Source organism: Rhinolophus ferrumequinum, chromosome 12 (genome assembly GCF_004115265.2).
Source record: "Rhinolophus ferrumequinum isolate MPI-CBG mRhiFer1 chromosome 12, mRhiFer1_v1.p, whole genome shotgun sequence".
Lineage (NCBI taxonomy): Eukaryota > Metazoa > Chordata > Mammalia > Chiroptera > Rhinolophidae > Rhinolophus > Rhinolophus ferrumequinum.
Genome location: NC_046295.1, coordinates 29,691,907 through 29,707,629, shown reverse-complemented (window position 1 = coordinate 29,707,629; position 15,723 = coordinate 29,691,907). Strand labels below are relative to the sequence as shown.

General features: G+C 38.6%; 1 protein-coding gene across 1 annotated transcript in view; it reads right to left on the bottom strand.

Annotated features, from left to right (window-relative positions):
- Positions 1 to 7,473, bottom strand: part of LOC117031511 (60S ribosomal protein L8-like) — a 161,888-nt gene extending 154,415 nt beyond the window's left edge. Inside the window, exon 1 of the mRNA XM_033122009.1 lies at positions 7,303 to 7,473. Within this exon, the coding sequence (XP_032977900.1) occupies positions 7,303 to 7,473 (171 nt within the window). The remainder of the gene's footprint in view (positions 1 to 7,302) is intronic.
- Between the last annotated feature and the right edge of the window lie 8,250 nt (positions 7,474 to 15,723).

Here is a 15,723-nt window from a genome sequence, read left to right as displayed (position 1 = left end):
GCTGTCATAACTGCCGTGCAGGGATGTAAGGGACAGACTTCTGGCATCTAGTGGGTAGAGGCCAGGGATGTTGCCAAAGATCTTGCAATGCACAGAAAACCCTCCACAACAAAGAATTATCCAGTCCCAAATGGCAATCCTGTCAACGGTCAGAACCTGCTCTAGCATAAGGGTTTTTAGGGTCAATGGTGGGTTTTGGGAGATCTGTATATGCCATGAAAACGTACACAAAATTTAATATGTACATTTTATATAATTTTTTTTTTCCCTGGGGAGAGTGCATGGCTTTTATCAAGTTATGACAGAGGTCCATGCTCTCTGGGGCGCATCTAGCCGACTGGCAATTAGCATCGAACTTCTTTTGTGCCTTCCCGCATTGCAGAGACTGAGTGGCCACAAACTATATTCCCCAAACTCTCTTGTAGCTATAGTACTGAACATAAATTCAGCTCTTTCAGGTATGTGGGAACAGAAGTGAGGCAGGAGCCATATTCCTGCTTCTTTGATTGAGTTGGCAAATCTGTTGGTAGTTCTATTGGGTTTGCTGCATTCTCTTTCCAGGGTCCAGCCAAGAGCTTCCTGGGTGGTAAGAGAGGCAGTGCAGTGACAGTGGTGGTGAAGACAGTGGTTTTCTGATCTTAATACACCAGTAATCAGAGTATGTTCTGAAGTCCATTGTTCCAGAGCAGGCTTCTTAGTTCCATCTTTCTGATAGATGCAGAAAAAGCAGCTCCTTGGATGGACCATTTTTTGAAATGATTTCCAGGAGCTGCTTCTGGAGGCCCAACCTAGAACTTATTCCTCCATACCATCTAAAATTTTGAAGGCACCTAGTTTCCTGTATTAAATCCTATTCTACTTAAAATACTGAGATAGGTATGTGTTTCTTGCAACTGAACCCTACTGACACAACTCCAAAAAGTTTATCACTACCGATTTGTTGGAATTCTACCCTGATGGGGCTGTCAGTTGATTCTTTTTTCACTGTACTCCTTTACCTAGATGGCAAGATCTCCTTGACATCTGTATCAGAGAACTATTCAAAAATGTTCCACCTGGAGCATCAGTAAGCTTGTCATTGTGGGGTGTAAGCAAAGACCAAAGTCCAGTGTAAAACAGACTTTGTTAGTATATGACTGTTACTGTGTATGTAAGAAATATTGGAAGGTTAACACTAGAAAAGGCCCTAGAGACCATCTAGTTCAGTTATTCTCAAGCACAGTGGAAAATTGTGGCAAGTTTTTGTTTGTCACAATGATTGGGGAGCACTAATGGCATTTAATGTTCAGAGGCCATGGATGTTAAACACCTGGCAATGTGCAGGACAGACAGACCTCTACCGCAACCAATTGCTCTTTGCCTGCCAATGTCCACAGCATGCTTGTTGGAAAACACCAGTCTCCTTGTTTTACCAAAGAAACAAGTGGAGCGCGCAGAACCGTGAAATGATTTTCCTAAGGTCATAAGAGCTCATAGAACTAAGACTGACTCCCAGGGCAGAGGTCTTGCCTCATCATAATAGGAGAGGTCCTCTGATGTCACTAACTGACCTAGGGAGCCAGGAGATAACCCTGGAAATGCAATTAAGAAAAAGAACTGCAGCAGGTCTGTCAGTTACCTGATATTCAGTTAACAAGCACCTAAATGGCTAAGCTGTTGTTTTATTTTGTTTTGTTTTGTACATGGGCAGAGCAAATTCTAGTGCTCATTATTCATGCTGTGCCAATGGTTAAATGTTTTCTATATTACCCTTGAGTTAGAGAATCTTGTTGAAGAGAAAACGTGAGTAGAGAGATTCTGGCTTGGCATTTAACTTTGTCCTCAACATGGTTACCCCGTCCCACAATGCTTATTCCTCAGTGCACACAGGGAATTTTAAATTCTTCTTCCTTGTTCCACTTGATCACCAAGCAGTAATCCATGTTTCAAGAGGACACCTTGATTGCTGTAGATTTTGTCCCTGCTGTGAGGTTTTCCTTTTGGAAATTCTAGATTAAACTGGAACGTTTTGCAAATGTTTTTGAGACTCTCAAATTGTCCCCAGGATTCCTGTTGCGTGACTAATTGGGCAGGGATCAGTGATTAGTTCTTACTTTGGAGAAGAGTATTTCTTGGCTGAACAGAAAGCAGATTTAATGGGTAGGTTGCTTCTTTCCAATGTAGAATTCACCCACAATCATCTTTCTCTAAGAATCAGCCTCCTGAATCTTTTCTGAGTAACATTGTAAGCTTGCTATTTACTTATACGGTAATTTTAAAAATAAGGGTATTATAAATGAGATAGACAATTAAGCTAGAAATTAGGACATATTAAGTTAAATCTTGACTTTGAACTTGAACCTGTGAGCAATAATCATTCATACCGCCTATGACAATGGTTGGGGTCATGTCTTGTTGCTTGTCCCCCTGCACAAAGTAGGCATTCATTCCTTTGTTCATGCCATTGATAAATAGCCACTGCTGGATGCAGAGGATTTATCTAGGGTAATTTATCTAAGGCTAGGTGTTGGTCTGTTTGGTGGGTACTATAGTTTTATTAGTAGTATTTTACAATGGTCTATGTTTCTGCATTTTATTTCTCCTTTCATACAGAAGCCTAAGGGTGACAGTGACAATGATCTAGAGCAGAGGGGGCTCTATAAAGTGGTGAAGAAAACCAAATAGTCCTTGCTTTCAGGAGGCTTATAGTCTGCTGTACTAATTGTACATTGAACTAGAATAAACTTCCTTACCAGAAGATTATAAGGATTAGTGAGAAAGAAAATAGTTAAATACAATGCCTGACTCAAGTGAGTACACAATAATTTATAACGGTTTTTATGTTAATTATTGGGTCAGGTTTTCACAGCTATTTTCTAATTGTCTGTCCATCCCAGCTATACGAGTGCCAGCCAGTCTCCCTAGTTCCAAATCACTATCAGTTTCACCTCCAGGCTCCTGTACAAAATGATAAATAGAATGAAGAAACTTAGGACGTTGCAAAATAGCAATCATAAAATTACTATACCCCCAAACAGACTGGCACCTTAGCTAGGGAACATTAGATAAATAAGCTAAAATTTCTGTGTTTGTTTTTCCATTCAGGAAATGGAAATCATAATGCATGCTACCTTCCCCTTCTCCTGGAGCTGGAAGAATTAATGGGGGACTAGATTACAAGTTTATTAAGTGTGTAGGATGTAGGCTTTCTCAATGGGTAACACTATGATGACAAGCTGATATCTTAACAATAACACTAGAGAAACTGAACACAGATAAAACGATGCTGACTTCATGCTCCATTTGAAATTTGATATGAGTGAGAGTGGAAACAGTCTGTGTATATCAAATGGAAAAAAAATGGAATTAATAAAAAAAGACCGAAGAACACCGAAGAATTAGAATTTAATGAGAAAAATAATAGGAGAGCTTAGAAGACATTTAAAATGAAAAGTAGAGTATAATGTAGGCAATTGCATGGAGTATGGTGCAATCATAGCAACAGAATTTTCGTTTGCGATAGAGAAAGATGACATTGTTTGAGAAAAAAGTCACGTCCAGCCTCTGCCTAGCACCAACCTGGTGACTTTGGGCATCACTCAGTTTCTCTGGGTTTTAGTTTTCTCATCAGCTCAATACTAATACTGGCCCTGATCCTCAAAAATTGTCTTGAATCTTGAAGACTCATAAAAGGTAAGAGATATGAAGGGGCATTGTTGTGGGCTGAATTATGTCCCCCTTAACTTTTCATGCTGAAGTTCTAACCTCTAGTACATCAAAGTGTGACTTTATTTGGAGATAGGACCCTTGAAGAGATAATTAAGTGAAAATTAGGTCATTCGGGTGGTCCCTAATACAATATGACTAGTGTCCTTATAAGAAGAGGAAATTCGGACACAGAGGGAAGACCATATGAAAACATAGGGCAAAAGCAGCCATTTCTGTCGGTCATCTTTGTCTCTTATGAGACAAAGAGAGAGACCTCAAAAGTGATCAACCCTGCCTACACCTAGAATTCAGACTAGTAGCCTCCCAAACTGTGAAAAAATAAATTTCGGTTGTTTAAGCCACCAAGTCTGTGCTACTTTGTATGGCAGCCCTAGCAAATGAATACAGGCTTTGACAAGATAAAGCCTGTATTCATGTGTAGTTTCCCATTGCTATAGACTGAATGTTTGTGTCACCCTCCTACCCCCAAATTCATATGTCCAAGCATGAGGTGCAGTGTGATGGTGTCTGGAGAGGAAGCCTCTGGGAAGTAATTAGGTCATGAGGGGAGAGTCCCAACGATGGGATTATTGTCCTTATTAGAAGAGAGAGAAGTAGGTAGCTGTCTTCCTTACTTTCTCTCTCTTTTCTCTTTCTCTCTCTGTCATGCAAAGCTATAAAGAGAAAGCAGCCATCTGTGAGGGCCTTCACCAAGAACCCAACCATGCTGGCCCCCTGATCTTGGACTTGAAGCCTCTAGAACGTGAGAAATAAATCTTTGCTGTGTAAGCCACCAGTATGCCATTATAGAAGCCCAAACTGACTAAGAATCCCGTGTACACTGAGTCCATAGTAAATGCTCAATAACTTGAATGGAGCCATAAATGACATCTGTTAGCACTATCTAATATGCAAATATTACAGTCTATTTTACTGTGAAGATGATACTTGAAGGAACACAATTGAGACATTTAAGAGGTAGAATCTATTTTACTGAATAACTCAATGTACAAGGTGAAAAGTATAAAACTAGGATGACGAGCAGGGTTACAACTCGGGCAGCTGAGCAAATGATGGTTCCATTTGCAGAGATAGGAAACCCAACAGGAGGGGTGGGCAGGATTTGGAATAACTGAGTAGTTAAGTTTGATTTATACTGAGTATAACTCATCTTCCTAGACTGCTTTTAATACCTCTTTAATTCTATAGTCATTTTATGTATCTTTATTGCCTTAAAAAAACAACCACTAAGTTTTGTAGGTCTATCTTTCATTAATGGTCTTAGATCCTGCAAACAGTCCCTGACTTGAGACCACTTCAAAGGCTGTGCTTTTTCATTTTAAGTACATTGTCCACAAAAAAATCAGTTGGAGAGGCAAACACGCAGAAAAGAGAAACAAGCATATGGAAGGAGAATAGGGTACAAATATACCCCTTAAACATGTTTCATTTTGATTTCCAAGAGAAAGCACAAGGCCACAGATTTCAAGGTTAATGTATTTGAATGTGAGTGGGTGGATGGTGATTTTTGCTAAAAATACATTTGGTGAGAGGAAGAAAAGATGATCCCTGCTTCTATCACTCTCTTTTTATTCATAGCTATTTTATTTCCTTCAGTGGAATGTTCCCACATAAATTGACAGACACCTGTCCAAATGACTTCACTTGGAGGATTAGTGCTTTTTCAGTCCAGTCCTTGTTGTCCTTGTAGGAATGACAGAAGTAGAAGCACGTTTACCAAATTCTCCCATCAGTTCACTGAGGCCTGTTTCAAAAGCCATGGAAAAGAAAGGGTTAAAGGCAGTGTCTGGGTCTGCAGAGTCTTCCTAGGAGACCTGGCAGGCTCAGTGAGGGTGAGCTACCTTGTTAGCGTTTTTTCACTGCCACAACATCCATAGTGAACGATATTTCCATGCCGCTGATTGTGGCGTTCGACTTGACCACTCGAGCTCAGTGTTCCGCAGAGGAAGTTTAGGAAAGCAGATGTACATTTTTCTATAGTTTTGTGTTTTTCAATAATGAATAACAATAGAAAATGTTTATACTTTAATCATTTATTTTAATAAAATGTAGCACCTTAACTGTATTTACTTAAAAATATAAATACTGCGATTATTGCTAACACATTTTGGAGAACAAACTTGAAATCAATTAACACAGTTGAAAAGGTTAAGCGGGGAGCAATCTACTGCTTTCCTGTTTGTTTCTAGAAGTCATATTAAGGCTTTTGGTGCCAGTTAGCAACTATTACTTAATCAGGTCTTCCAGCTGAAATATTTATCAGCAACTACTGAGAACAATAGGCTTGGGTTTGAAGAGATGTTTCCACTCTTTCTGAGCCCAGAGAAAGCGGATCAGTAGCTCATTAGCGCAGAAGCCATGGGAGAACGCCTTGTATTGCAGATAGCATTTTATCACTGAGAACAACTGATACATATACAAAGGGGCTTCAAAAAAATCTTCCTAGAACATAAGCCCTGGCCTCCCCCAGTCTCCTTGCCCCTCCCTCACCCCCAGCTGTTGTTTTTAGATTGTTGATTTCTCTGCTTGCTTGTGGCTGCTCCTTCAAAAGCACAGACACTGCTCTGTGTTTGGTTTTGTCTTGTTTTGTTTTGAGCTGACTGGAACTTTTGAAGCCCGTCAGCCTTTTGGGAACTCGGTGGCCCCAGTGTGAGATATAAGGAATGTATCAGAAAGGAAACAGGCAGGATTTTATAATGTGTCTCTCTTCTTTTGACCGTCCTTTCTGCTAAACAAAAGGCATTCTATTTTCTCTTTTTTCTGGGGAGGGGATAGGGGAAAAGACATAGAGGGGGAAAGAATGGAAAAACACTCACAGACCCCCACCTTCTAGGGGAATGTGTTTCTAACACACTCAGGCCCTTGCTAAACCTGTGCAGGGAAAAGAGCCACTTCAAGGCTGAGGACTAGAGGAGGCTTTCAAGTGCGGAAAGGAAGGTGTTTCCTGGGCTCATGCTTTCTGTGTGTTGGAGCCGTTGTGTTAACTGAACAAAGACCCCACAAGGCACAGCTGTTTTATTCCAAAACTTGCTGATCCACACAATTTCTACAGAGCTCCAACAGTTGTTCTGGGCTTATAAAGGACATTTGAATAGATGGTTCTAATTCTGACTGGCACTGGAGTGTAGGATTCGGACCTCCCCAAATTCAGAAATGCTCTTCAGAAATAGCGTTTGTCCAAGGGGAAAGATGGTAAATAGAACATTTCCCTCCTCTTCCCTCCCCTTTATGGCCTATGCTGGCTCGGCTGAATTGTTTAGAGACCCATTTCATACTCCATCTTCCTTTCAGAGAGGCGGCAACATTACAACTCAATTACCATATGACAATATTTAGAAATGATCTGAATGAATGAAAGCAAACAAGCACATAAACACACACACACACACACACACACACACTCACTCATATAATTTCTAGCTAAAAAGCTAATCTATTGAAAATGTACCTCTAAATTGGTAGTTCCTTATTTCCAGCCAGGACAAACACGAGGGCAGTAGATCATTACACATTTCTTGATACCATTAAAATTCCTCCTAACACAATCTGGAATAAATATAAAATCTTAAAGATTTCATTTTTACCACATCCTACTTCAGAGCACACTGAGGGCTTAAACTGTTCTGTTTTGACAAAAGCTCTTTGTCTTCCGAAGTTGTGAAAACCGAATTCCTTTCTGCGAGGGTCCTCGATTTTCTTTTTCTCCATGAGGACCACAAAACCACGAACCAGAAGCAGCTTCCCGCTGGAGTGCTGCTTCAGCATGTCTAGAGGACCTGTGAGTCTGCATGCAAACCCTTGTGAAAGGAGAGACAGGCCCAAGGAGCCTGTACTTCCCCACCTGCACTCTGTGCATCAATCTTAGCGCATAGTTCACATCACCTAACACCATGTTTGTGTTGCCCCTGAATGAATGTGTGAGCCAGGATGGTAGTTAGGGTGGCCACAAAATGCCTCTGTTTCAGGGCTTTGGATGGTGAATAGTGTGGTTATAGAGTGGTAGGATTACTTCCTTTTTACGCTTAAAGGTTGCTTTTGAAAATGGCGCCACAGATTTGTGATTTCATCATTCAAAGTATTGAAACTTAACAGGTGTTATTCTGAGTACAGTGTATACATACACATACATATTGTTTATGGAGATGCAGCCTCTTCACAAGCAAAATGCTAGATTTTCTGAGTCCTTGTTAAGAGGAGTAACATTGATCTGTAGTTAGAAAGTGCTTGATTTTTGACTGGAAAATTAATTGTTACTGTAATGTAATAATTAAATAGAAGGCGATATTCTTGATCTGCCCCATTTGCTCTCTGAATGGATTTTGTTTTGTTTTTTTGTTGCAAAGAAAGGAGGGGGATTATTTGTCACCGCCTAACAACTGTCATATATATAAAATGTGGTGGGACTAACTTATATGTTATCTGTTTTTGTTCTTGAATTATTTGCTTTTCTGCAGCATAATGGGGACTAGGGTAAGCAAGAGAGGCACCTAGGGTGCAAAATTTAAGGAGATACTCATTGTTAGGGTCATGCAAGTCCCAGCCCTACTCCTTAAACATAAGGATTCACTTTCCAGAAGCAATACAGAACACGTCCACTCTCAACCTTAGGCAGACAGGGTAAAATCTTTGTCTTTAACAAAGACAAAGATTTTATCTTTAACAAAGCCCTGATACGAGAAGCGATATTTATGAAGCACCCTTCAAAGGATCTGCTGTTCACCTATTCCTCTAGATACTATAGGATCTATTCTTAAATCCAGTTATTCTGAGAACAACACACAGTTGGATTCTTTTTACTTTAGCTGCTTTCAGAATTATATCATATTGAGTTTTCTTTTAATGGCGTTTCCTTAGCTTTTATCAGAAAAGAGTATTTTTAAAAGTCAAATCAAATCCATAACACTATATCTATTGAAGAAATCTTACTTGGGATATTTCCTCTAGAATATTCAGTGCTTCCTAAATTAATTATTTTAGAATTTAGTGCTGGGAAAAGTTTTACCTCCCTTGAGGAATAGTTACAAATCCCCTTGGGATGGTTGATTTTATGTGTCAACTTGACTGGGCCAAGGAGTACCCAGATATTTGGTCAAACATTATTCTGGGTGTGTCTGTGAGGGTGTTTCTGGATGAGATTAGCATTTGAGTTGGTTGACAGTAAAGCAGATTGCTTTCCCCAAATGGGGGTGGGCCTCATCCAGTCTGTTGAAGGCTTAAATAAAACAAAAGACTGAGCAAGAGAGAATTCACTCTCTGCCTGATGGTCCTTGAGCTGGGCTATAAGTCTTCCTTTGCCTTCCTGCTCAGACTAGAAGTTACATCGTTGGTTCTCCTGGTTCTCAGTCTCCATAATCACGTGATCCAATTCATAACAATAATTCTCTCTCTCTCTCTCTCTCTCTCTCTCTCTCTGTCCTATTGGTTCTGTTTCTCTGCAGAAACCTGACTAATGCACACCTTTGCTGATAATTGATGTCATGTACTTTCCTACATCCTCTTTTTCCTTTTGTGTTCAGGATGCTGAGATCTAAATTTGAAACATATCGCTAACATCTATTTTAACCACAGTTTATCTGTGTCTTAGTCTGTTTGGGCTGGGATGCTATAACAAATATATCATCAACTGCATGGCTTATTAATAGCAAACATTTATTTCTCCAACTTCTGGAGGCTTGGGAAGTCCAAGATGAAGGTACCGGCAGACAGTACCGGTGAGAACTGGCTTCCTAGACAGCTGTCTTTTCACTGTAACCTCATGGCAGTAGGGATAAGAAAGCTTTCTGGGGCCTCTTTGATAAGGGCCCTAATACCATTCATGAGGACTCTTCCCACATGACCAATCACCTCCCAAAGGCCCCACCTCCTCATACCATCATTTTGAGGGTTGGGCTTTCAACATATGAATTTTGGGGGGACACAAACATTCAATCATAGCAATCTGCCGTTTTGTCTTTTTACCTTGGATTTGATGATCTCCTTTTATTCATATCTTTTTATAGCCACAGTGGTCTAGTTTACATTATATTTTAACATAAAAATGATTAATATTTATGAATGCATACCAGGTGGCAAGGCAGCTTCTAAGTACTTACTGGAGATTATTCCATTTCATTCTTACAACAATCCTACCAATTTACTACTCCTGTTTTACAGGGAAGAAACTGAGGCATGGAGCAGTTAAATAATTTGCCGAAGCTCATGTAACTAGTAATAATAAAGCCACAATTTGAACCCTGACAATCTTACTCCTGAGTCAGTATTTTTAGCCAATATCCATATAATCTTTGTTTGAATGCATTAATACAGAGAGTGCCAAAAAATGTATACACATTTTAAGAAAGGAAAAGACTATTAAAATTTTAATACTCAATATATACTGATAACAAAAGACGAATACAAGTCATGTGTATACACTTTTTTGGGCACCCCTGGTATAATTATATTTTTATGTCTTTATATAAGCTATTTCAAATACTTTGAGGAGAGAGATCCGTGTATGTTTTATTTTGATTTTTTTTCTGCCCCAAATTTATATTTAAACTACAAGAACTGTTTCAATTCTTAATATCTCTCTGCTATATGCTCTTTTTCTGTGAAATTTTTATTTTGAACAAATTTAAGCTTACAGAAGAGTTGCAAGAATATTGCAATGAACCCCTGGATACTTTTCACCTGGATTTATTAGTTGATTAAGTTTTTGCTATGTTTGCTTTATCACTTTAATTTACATCTATATCATCATTATTATTATTGTTATTATTATTGCTATGATTATTTTCTAAGCTATTTGAGAGTAAGGTATAGACATCTTAACTTTTCACCATGGAATATATCAACACATATCTCCAAAGGACAAAGATATCCTCTTATGCTATATGATTATCAAGTTCAAGGAATTTGAAATCCATACAATGCTATTCGAATTTCACCAATTACCCCAATATCCTTTATAGTATTTGTCTCTCTCATTCTCTTTTTTTTCCTTTCTTCCCTCTTCCCTTTTCTCTCCCTCCTTTCCTTCTTTCTTTCTTTCATTTTCCTTTAGTCTCTCTTTCTCCTCCCCTCCCCTTCCCTCTCCTCCTTTCCTTTTCCCTCCTTTTCTCTCTCTTCCAGGATCTAGTCCAAATCATATTTTGCATCTAGTTGCCATGCTTTGCTATGTTCTTATAGCATTAAATGTCTTCAGACATTCACTGTCTGTTCTGCCTAAGTCAGCTTTCAAGTTCCAAGCCCCTTCTCTTTTCCCCTCCCTTCTTCCTGGTGTTTATAACTATTTCACAAGGAAGTGTGGGCTGCAGGTGTTTCTAAACTTTCAGGCTTTTCCTCCTGAAGCAAAGTACATTTTCCTATTGGTTTCTTAAAGTGGCTGCTTCCTATTACTTCTAAACATTTAGAATCTATCAGACAAAACACACATCAAAAAATTAAAGTTTTTCTTTCCTTACCTTTTCATTGCAAAACTTTCTAAACTCTATTATAGATGACATTTGATCGTTGTTGCCCAAAAGCTATGTAAGATCAACAAAGCCAGAAGCAGTGGAGTATAATTTGAAGACCAAGTATGCTACTGAGTAGGAGTGTTTCAGAGTGTGAGGTTCTGAGAGTGAATATATGTCACACTTCGGAGGGAATCTTAATTAAAAAAAAAATCAAATCAGCATATCTCTGTGTCAAATATAACTGTATTTGAAACGACATTACCTTCTAATTTTAAAGCAGTTAGGACAAAAACAAAGAATATTTCCAAAGTGAAATAAGACCATTTCCGTAATTTCCTAAAATACATACTCCACAGATTCTTCAAAGTACCATTTAAGTTTAAACCTATTGGATTAGACATGGACATACTCATAAAGCAAGGATCAGATAATCCGTGTTCCATCTACCTCCCTCCTGAGGAACCAGCATTTTCAATCCATACAGATTATTTTGATGCTTAAAAGGGTATGTTTGTTTGACATTGTAATTTAAGTAGTTTTTATTTTAAAAAGTTTTCTCTCCATCAGTTGAATATTTTAACACTCTAGTTTTAAAGCTCTCTCCCTCCACCCCCAGTCTTCACATCAAATACTTAATAAGCTATAAATATTTAGAAAGTTCTAATGGAGCGTGCTATTAAAAACAAACCTATTTCGCTTAGCATCATACTCTCAAGATCCATCCATGTTGTCACAATGTTCCTATATCAATCTTTTCTTACCGCCGAATAATATTCCACCTGTGTATATATACCACAACTTCTTTATCCATTCATCTATTGAAGGACATTTTGGTTGTTTCCATGTCTTGGCCACCGTAAACAAAGCTGCAATGAACATTGGAGCACACGTGTCTTTATGGATAAATGTTTTGAGATTTTTTGGGTAGATACCCAGGAGAGGGATTGGGGGTGGGGGGGGTGGGAGATGAGGGTAAGGGGGATCAAATATATGGTGATAGAAGGAGAACTGACTCTGGGTGGTGAACACACAATGGGATTTATAAATGATGTAATACAGAATTGTACACCTGAAATCTATGTAATTTTACTAACAATTGTCACCCCAATAAATTAAAAAAAACAAACAAACAAATAAACCTGTAAGAAAGTCTGGTATTATTTAAATAATCTCCCCTAATTTATCTCTTTGTAAGTTTGGATACATGAATAATTTTCTTAAATGGAGTTTTATCCTCACCCATCATTTTATTATATGGCTCCACCTGTTAACAAACTGGTTGGGAGATGAAGGTGCAAATCTTATTACCCTCTAGATAGGTTATAGAACAGGAGGTGTTTGGCTGAGAGTATTGGTAGGAAAATAAGGAAGAGCGAGAAAGGTCTTTTTGTTAAAATAGTATTGTTGTTTAGGGAATTTCAAACAATGATTGATAACACTTACACCCAATCCAGTTGACTGCTCCTGAGTTTTCATATTTGTCCTTCAGTGAGGGTTAGAGGGTATATTTGTCTCTGTGTTTGTGGAGATAGTGTGGTCCACAGGAAAAGGCAACTATCTGGGAATCATGAGACCCTGGTTTCTGCCTGGCTTTTGTCATCTACAGGCTTTGTGACCCCAAGCCAGAAGTTTCACCTCTCTGAAACTCAATCCTTATCTTCAAAAAGATGGATTAGATTATTGCTTCATTTCATTTTAGCAAGTAACACACAATTCTATGAGTTCTAAGAACATCAGATGGGAGCATGGTACTGTTCATTGGTATGTCTTGATTGATATTTATGTGTACTCAAGCAATACCTGTACATCTACTGCTGATTTATCTCTATTTCTCCAGTGGTTTGCCAATGCTCTCCTGGATATGAATCCAGGTAAGTTTCTTAAATTATAGGTATAAGAAATAGTAGAGGCACAATGCAGATACATAGAATTTAGATGAAATGTTTTCATTGTTTATTTTTTGTTTTTGTTTTTTTGTTTGTTTTTAATTTTTATTTATTTTTTAAAAATTTATTGGGGTGACAATTGTTAGTAAAATTACATAGATTTCAGATGTACAATTCTGTATCACATCATCTATAAATTACATTGTGTGTTCACCACCCAGAGTCAGTTCTCCTTCCATCACCATATATTTGATCCCCCTTACCCTCATCTCCCACCCCCACCCCCCCTACCCTCTGGTAACCACTAAACTATTGTCTGTATCTATGAGTTTTTTGTTTGTTTGTTTGTTTTGTGTTTGTTATTTTTTCCTTAGACGTTTATCATTTATATCCCTCACACTGTGGACCCCCTCCCCCCCATCCACTATCTCTCTGACATCGCACCGAGCCATCCCATTTCCACTATCTCCACTCCCAATGCTGTACTCTGCCTATTGTAAATGTATACATACCTATATATACATATATATATAATATTATAGTTGGCATTCATTATTGTTCAGCTTCAGGTGTACAGTGCAGTGATCAGGCATCTACATCTTCCTTGAGATGGTCTCCCAAATGGAACACGTGTCTATCGGATGCCCTACAAAATCTTTACACCATTATTGATTACGTTCCCCAGATTAATTTTCAAAACCCCCGTGGCCATCTTGTGGTTACTGATTGTTTTCTAATCCCCTCACCTTCCCCTTTACCCCACCCCTCCGCCCATCTAGCAACCCTCAGTTTTTTCCTTTGTCTCCAAAACTGTTTCTGATTAGTTCATTCACTTCTTCTTTCTTTAGATTCCGCATATAAGTGAGATCATCTGGTACTTATCTTTCTCTGTTTGACTTATTTCACTTAACATATTGTTCTCTAGGTCCATCCATGTTGTTGCAAATGGTAAGATTTCTTTCTTCTTTATGGCTGCGTAATACTCCATTGTATAAATGTACCACAGTTTCTTAATCTAGTCATCTACCGATGGGCATTTCGCTTGTTTTCATGTCTTGGCTATTGTGTATAGTGCTGCAATAAACACAGGAGTGCATAAAGATTTTTGAATTGGAGTTTTGGATTTCTCCAGATAGATATCTAGGAGTGGAATTACTGGATCATAGGGTAGTTCCATTCTCAGATTTTTGAGATACCTCCATACTGTTTTCCATAGTGGCTGCACCAATCTGCAATCCCAACAGTGCACAAGCGTTCCCTTTTCTCCACATCCGCGCCAGCACTTGTTGTTTGTTGATTTATTGATGATAGCCATTTAGACTGGGGTGAGGTGGTATCTCATTGTGGTTTTTATTTGCATTTCTCTGATGGTTAGTGAGGTTGAGCATTTCTTCATATGTCTGTTTGCCATCTGTATGTCCTTTTTAGAAAATGTCTCTTCAAGTCCTCTGCCCATTTTTTAATTGGGTCGTTTGTTTTTTGGAGTTGAGTGAGTTTTTTTATAGATTTGTGATATTAATCCCTTATCAGATATATCATTGGCAAATATCTTTTCCCATTCAGTAGGACCCCTTTTTGTTTTATTGATGGTTTCCTTTGCTGTGAAAAAACTTTTTAGTTTGATATAATCCCACATGTTTATTTTTTCTCTTACTTCCCTCGCGCGAGGGGATATATCAATAAAAATCTTACTCTGGGTAATGTCTGTGAAGTTTCTTCCTATATTTTCCTCTAGGTATTTTATGGTTTCAGATCTTACATTTAAGTCTTTAAGCCATTTTGAATTTATTTTTGTATATGATGTAAGGAGGTGGTCCAGCTTCATTTGTTTTCACTTTTTAAATTAATAAAAGTAATTTAAGGGGATGGCTTGTTCAAAATGCTTTTTCTGTAGAACTGTTTTTGTTTTTTGTTGTTCAAAATTGGGTCACAATTTATTTACCTTCTAAATAGGGGGATTGTACTTGGTCTGTTATGGCAAATAGGTCTTATTTGAAGTACTGACTCTAAAGCTCAGCAGGAGACAACGCTTGGTGTGATTAACAATCCATGTCTGCCATGGGAAGAGAAGCAGTCAGTGCTGTCCATTGCTTGAACTTGCAGCAGACTACCTTTAAGAGTCCTTCCTAACTGTAGTCCTCCTCCACTGTGCCCTGTCTCTTTTAGTGACATTCTTCATCCAGTTACTCAGCCCGCAGCCTGAGGAATCATCCTTGACCCTTTCCCTTCCCTCACCTTCCCATTAGCTATTCCTCAGCAAGCTCTGCCTATTTACCACTTGACTAATTCATTCCCACCATCCCCATCCAAGGCACCAGCATCTCACTTGAATCATTGCCTTCCTCTACTTAGTAATGTGTTACCCAGTAGGTGGACTGAGCACGTGCTTGGGTCAGCAAGCTGGGGACACATTCATCCCCACTATCCACACAAACAAACAGAAGGGAGCAAAAAAAGTTGGGGGAAGAGTTTACTATTATCACCTATTTACATTTGGGTCATTTAAAGATTTAAAAAATATTATGTTACATGCTTGCTTTTATTTTTCCTTGCATGTGTGTGTGTGTGTGTGTGTGTGTGTTTTGGTAGGAGGTCAGTTGGGGAACATATTGTTTTAGGAAATAGCATCTCTAAAGGCCTGATTCTGACCCTGCTTCTAATCTATTCTCCATAGTGTAGCAGAATAATCT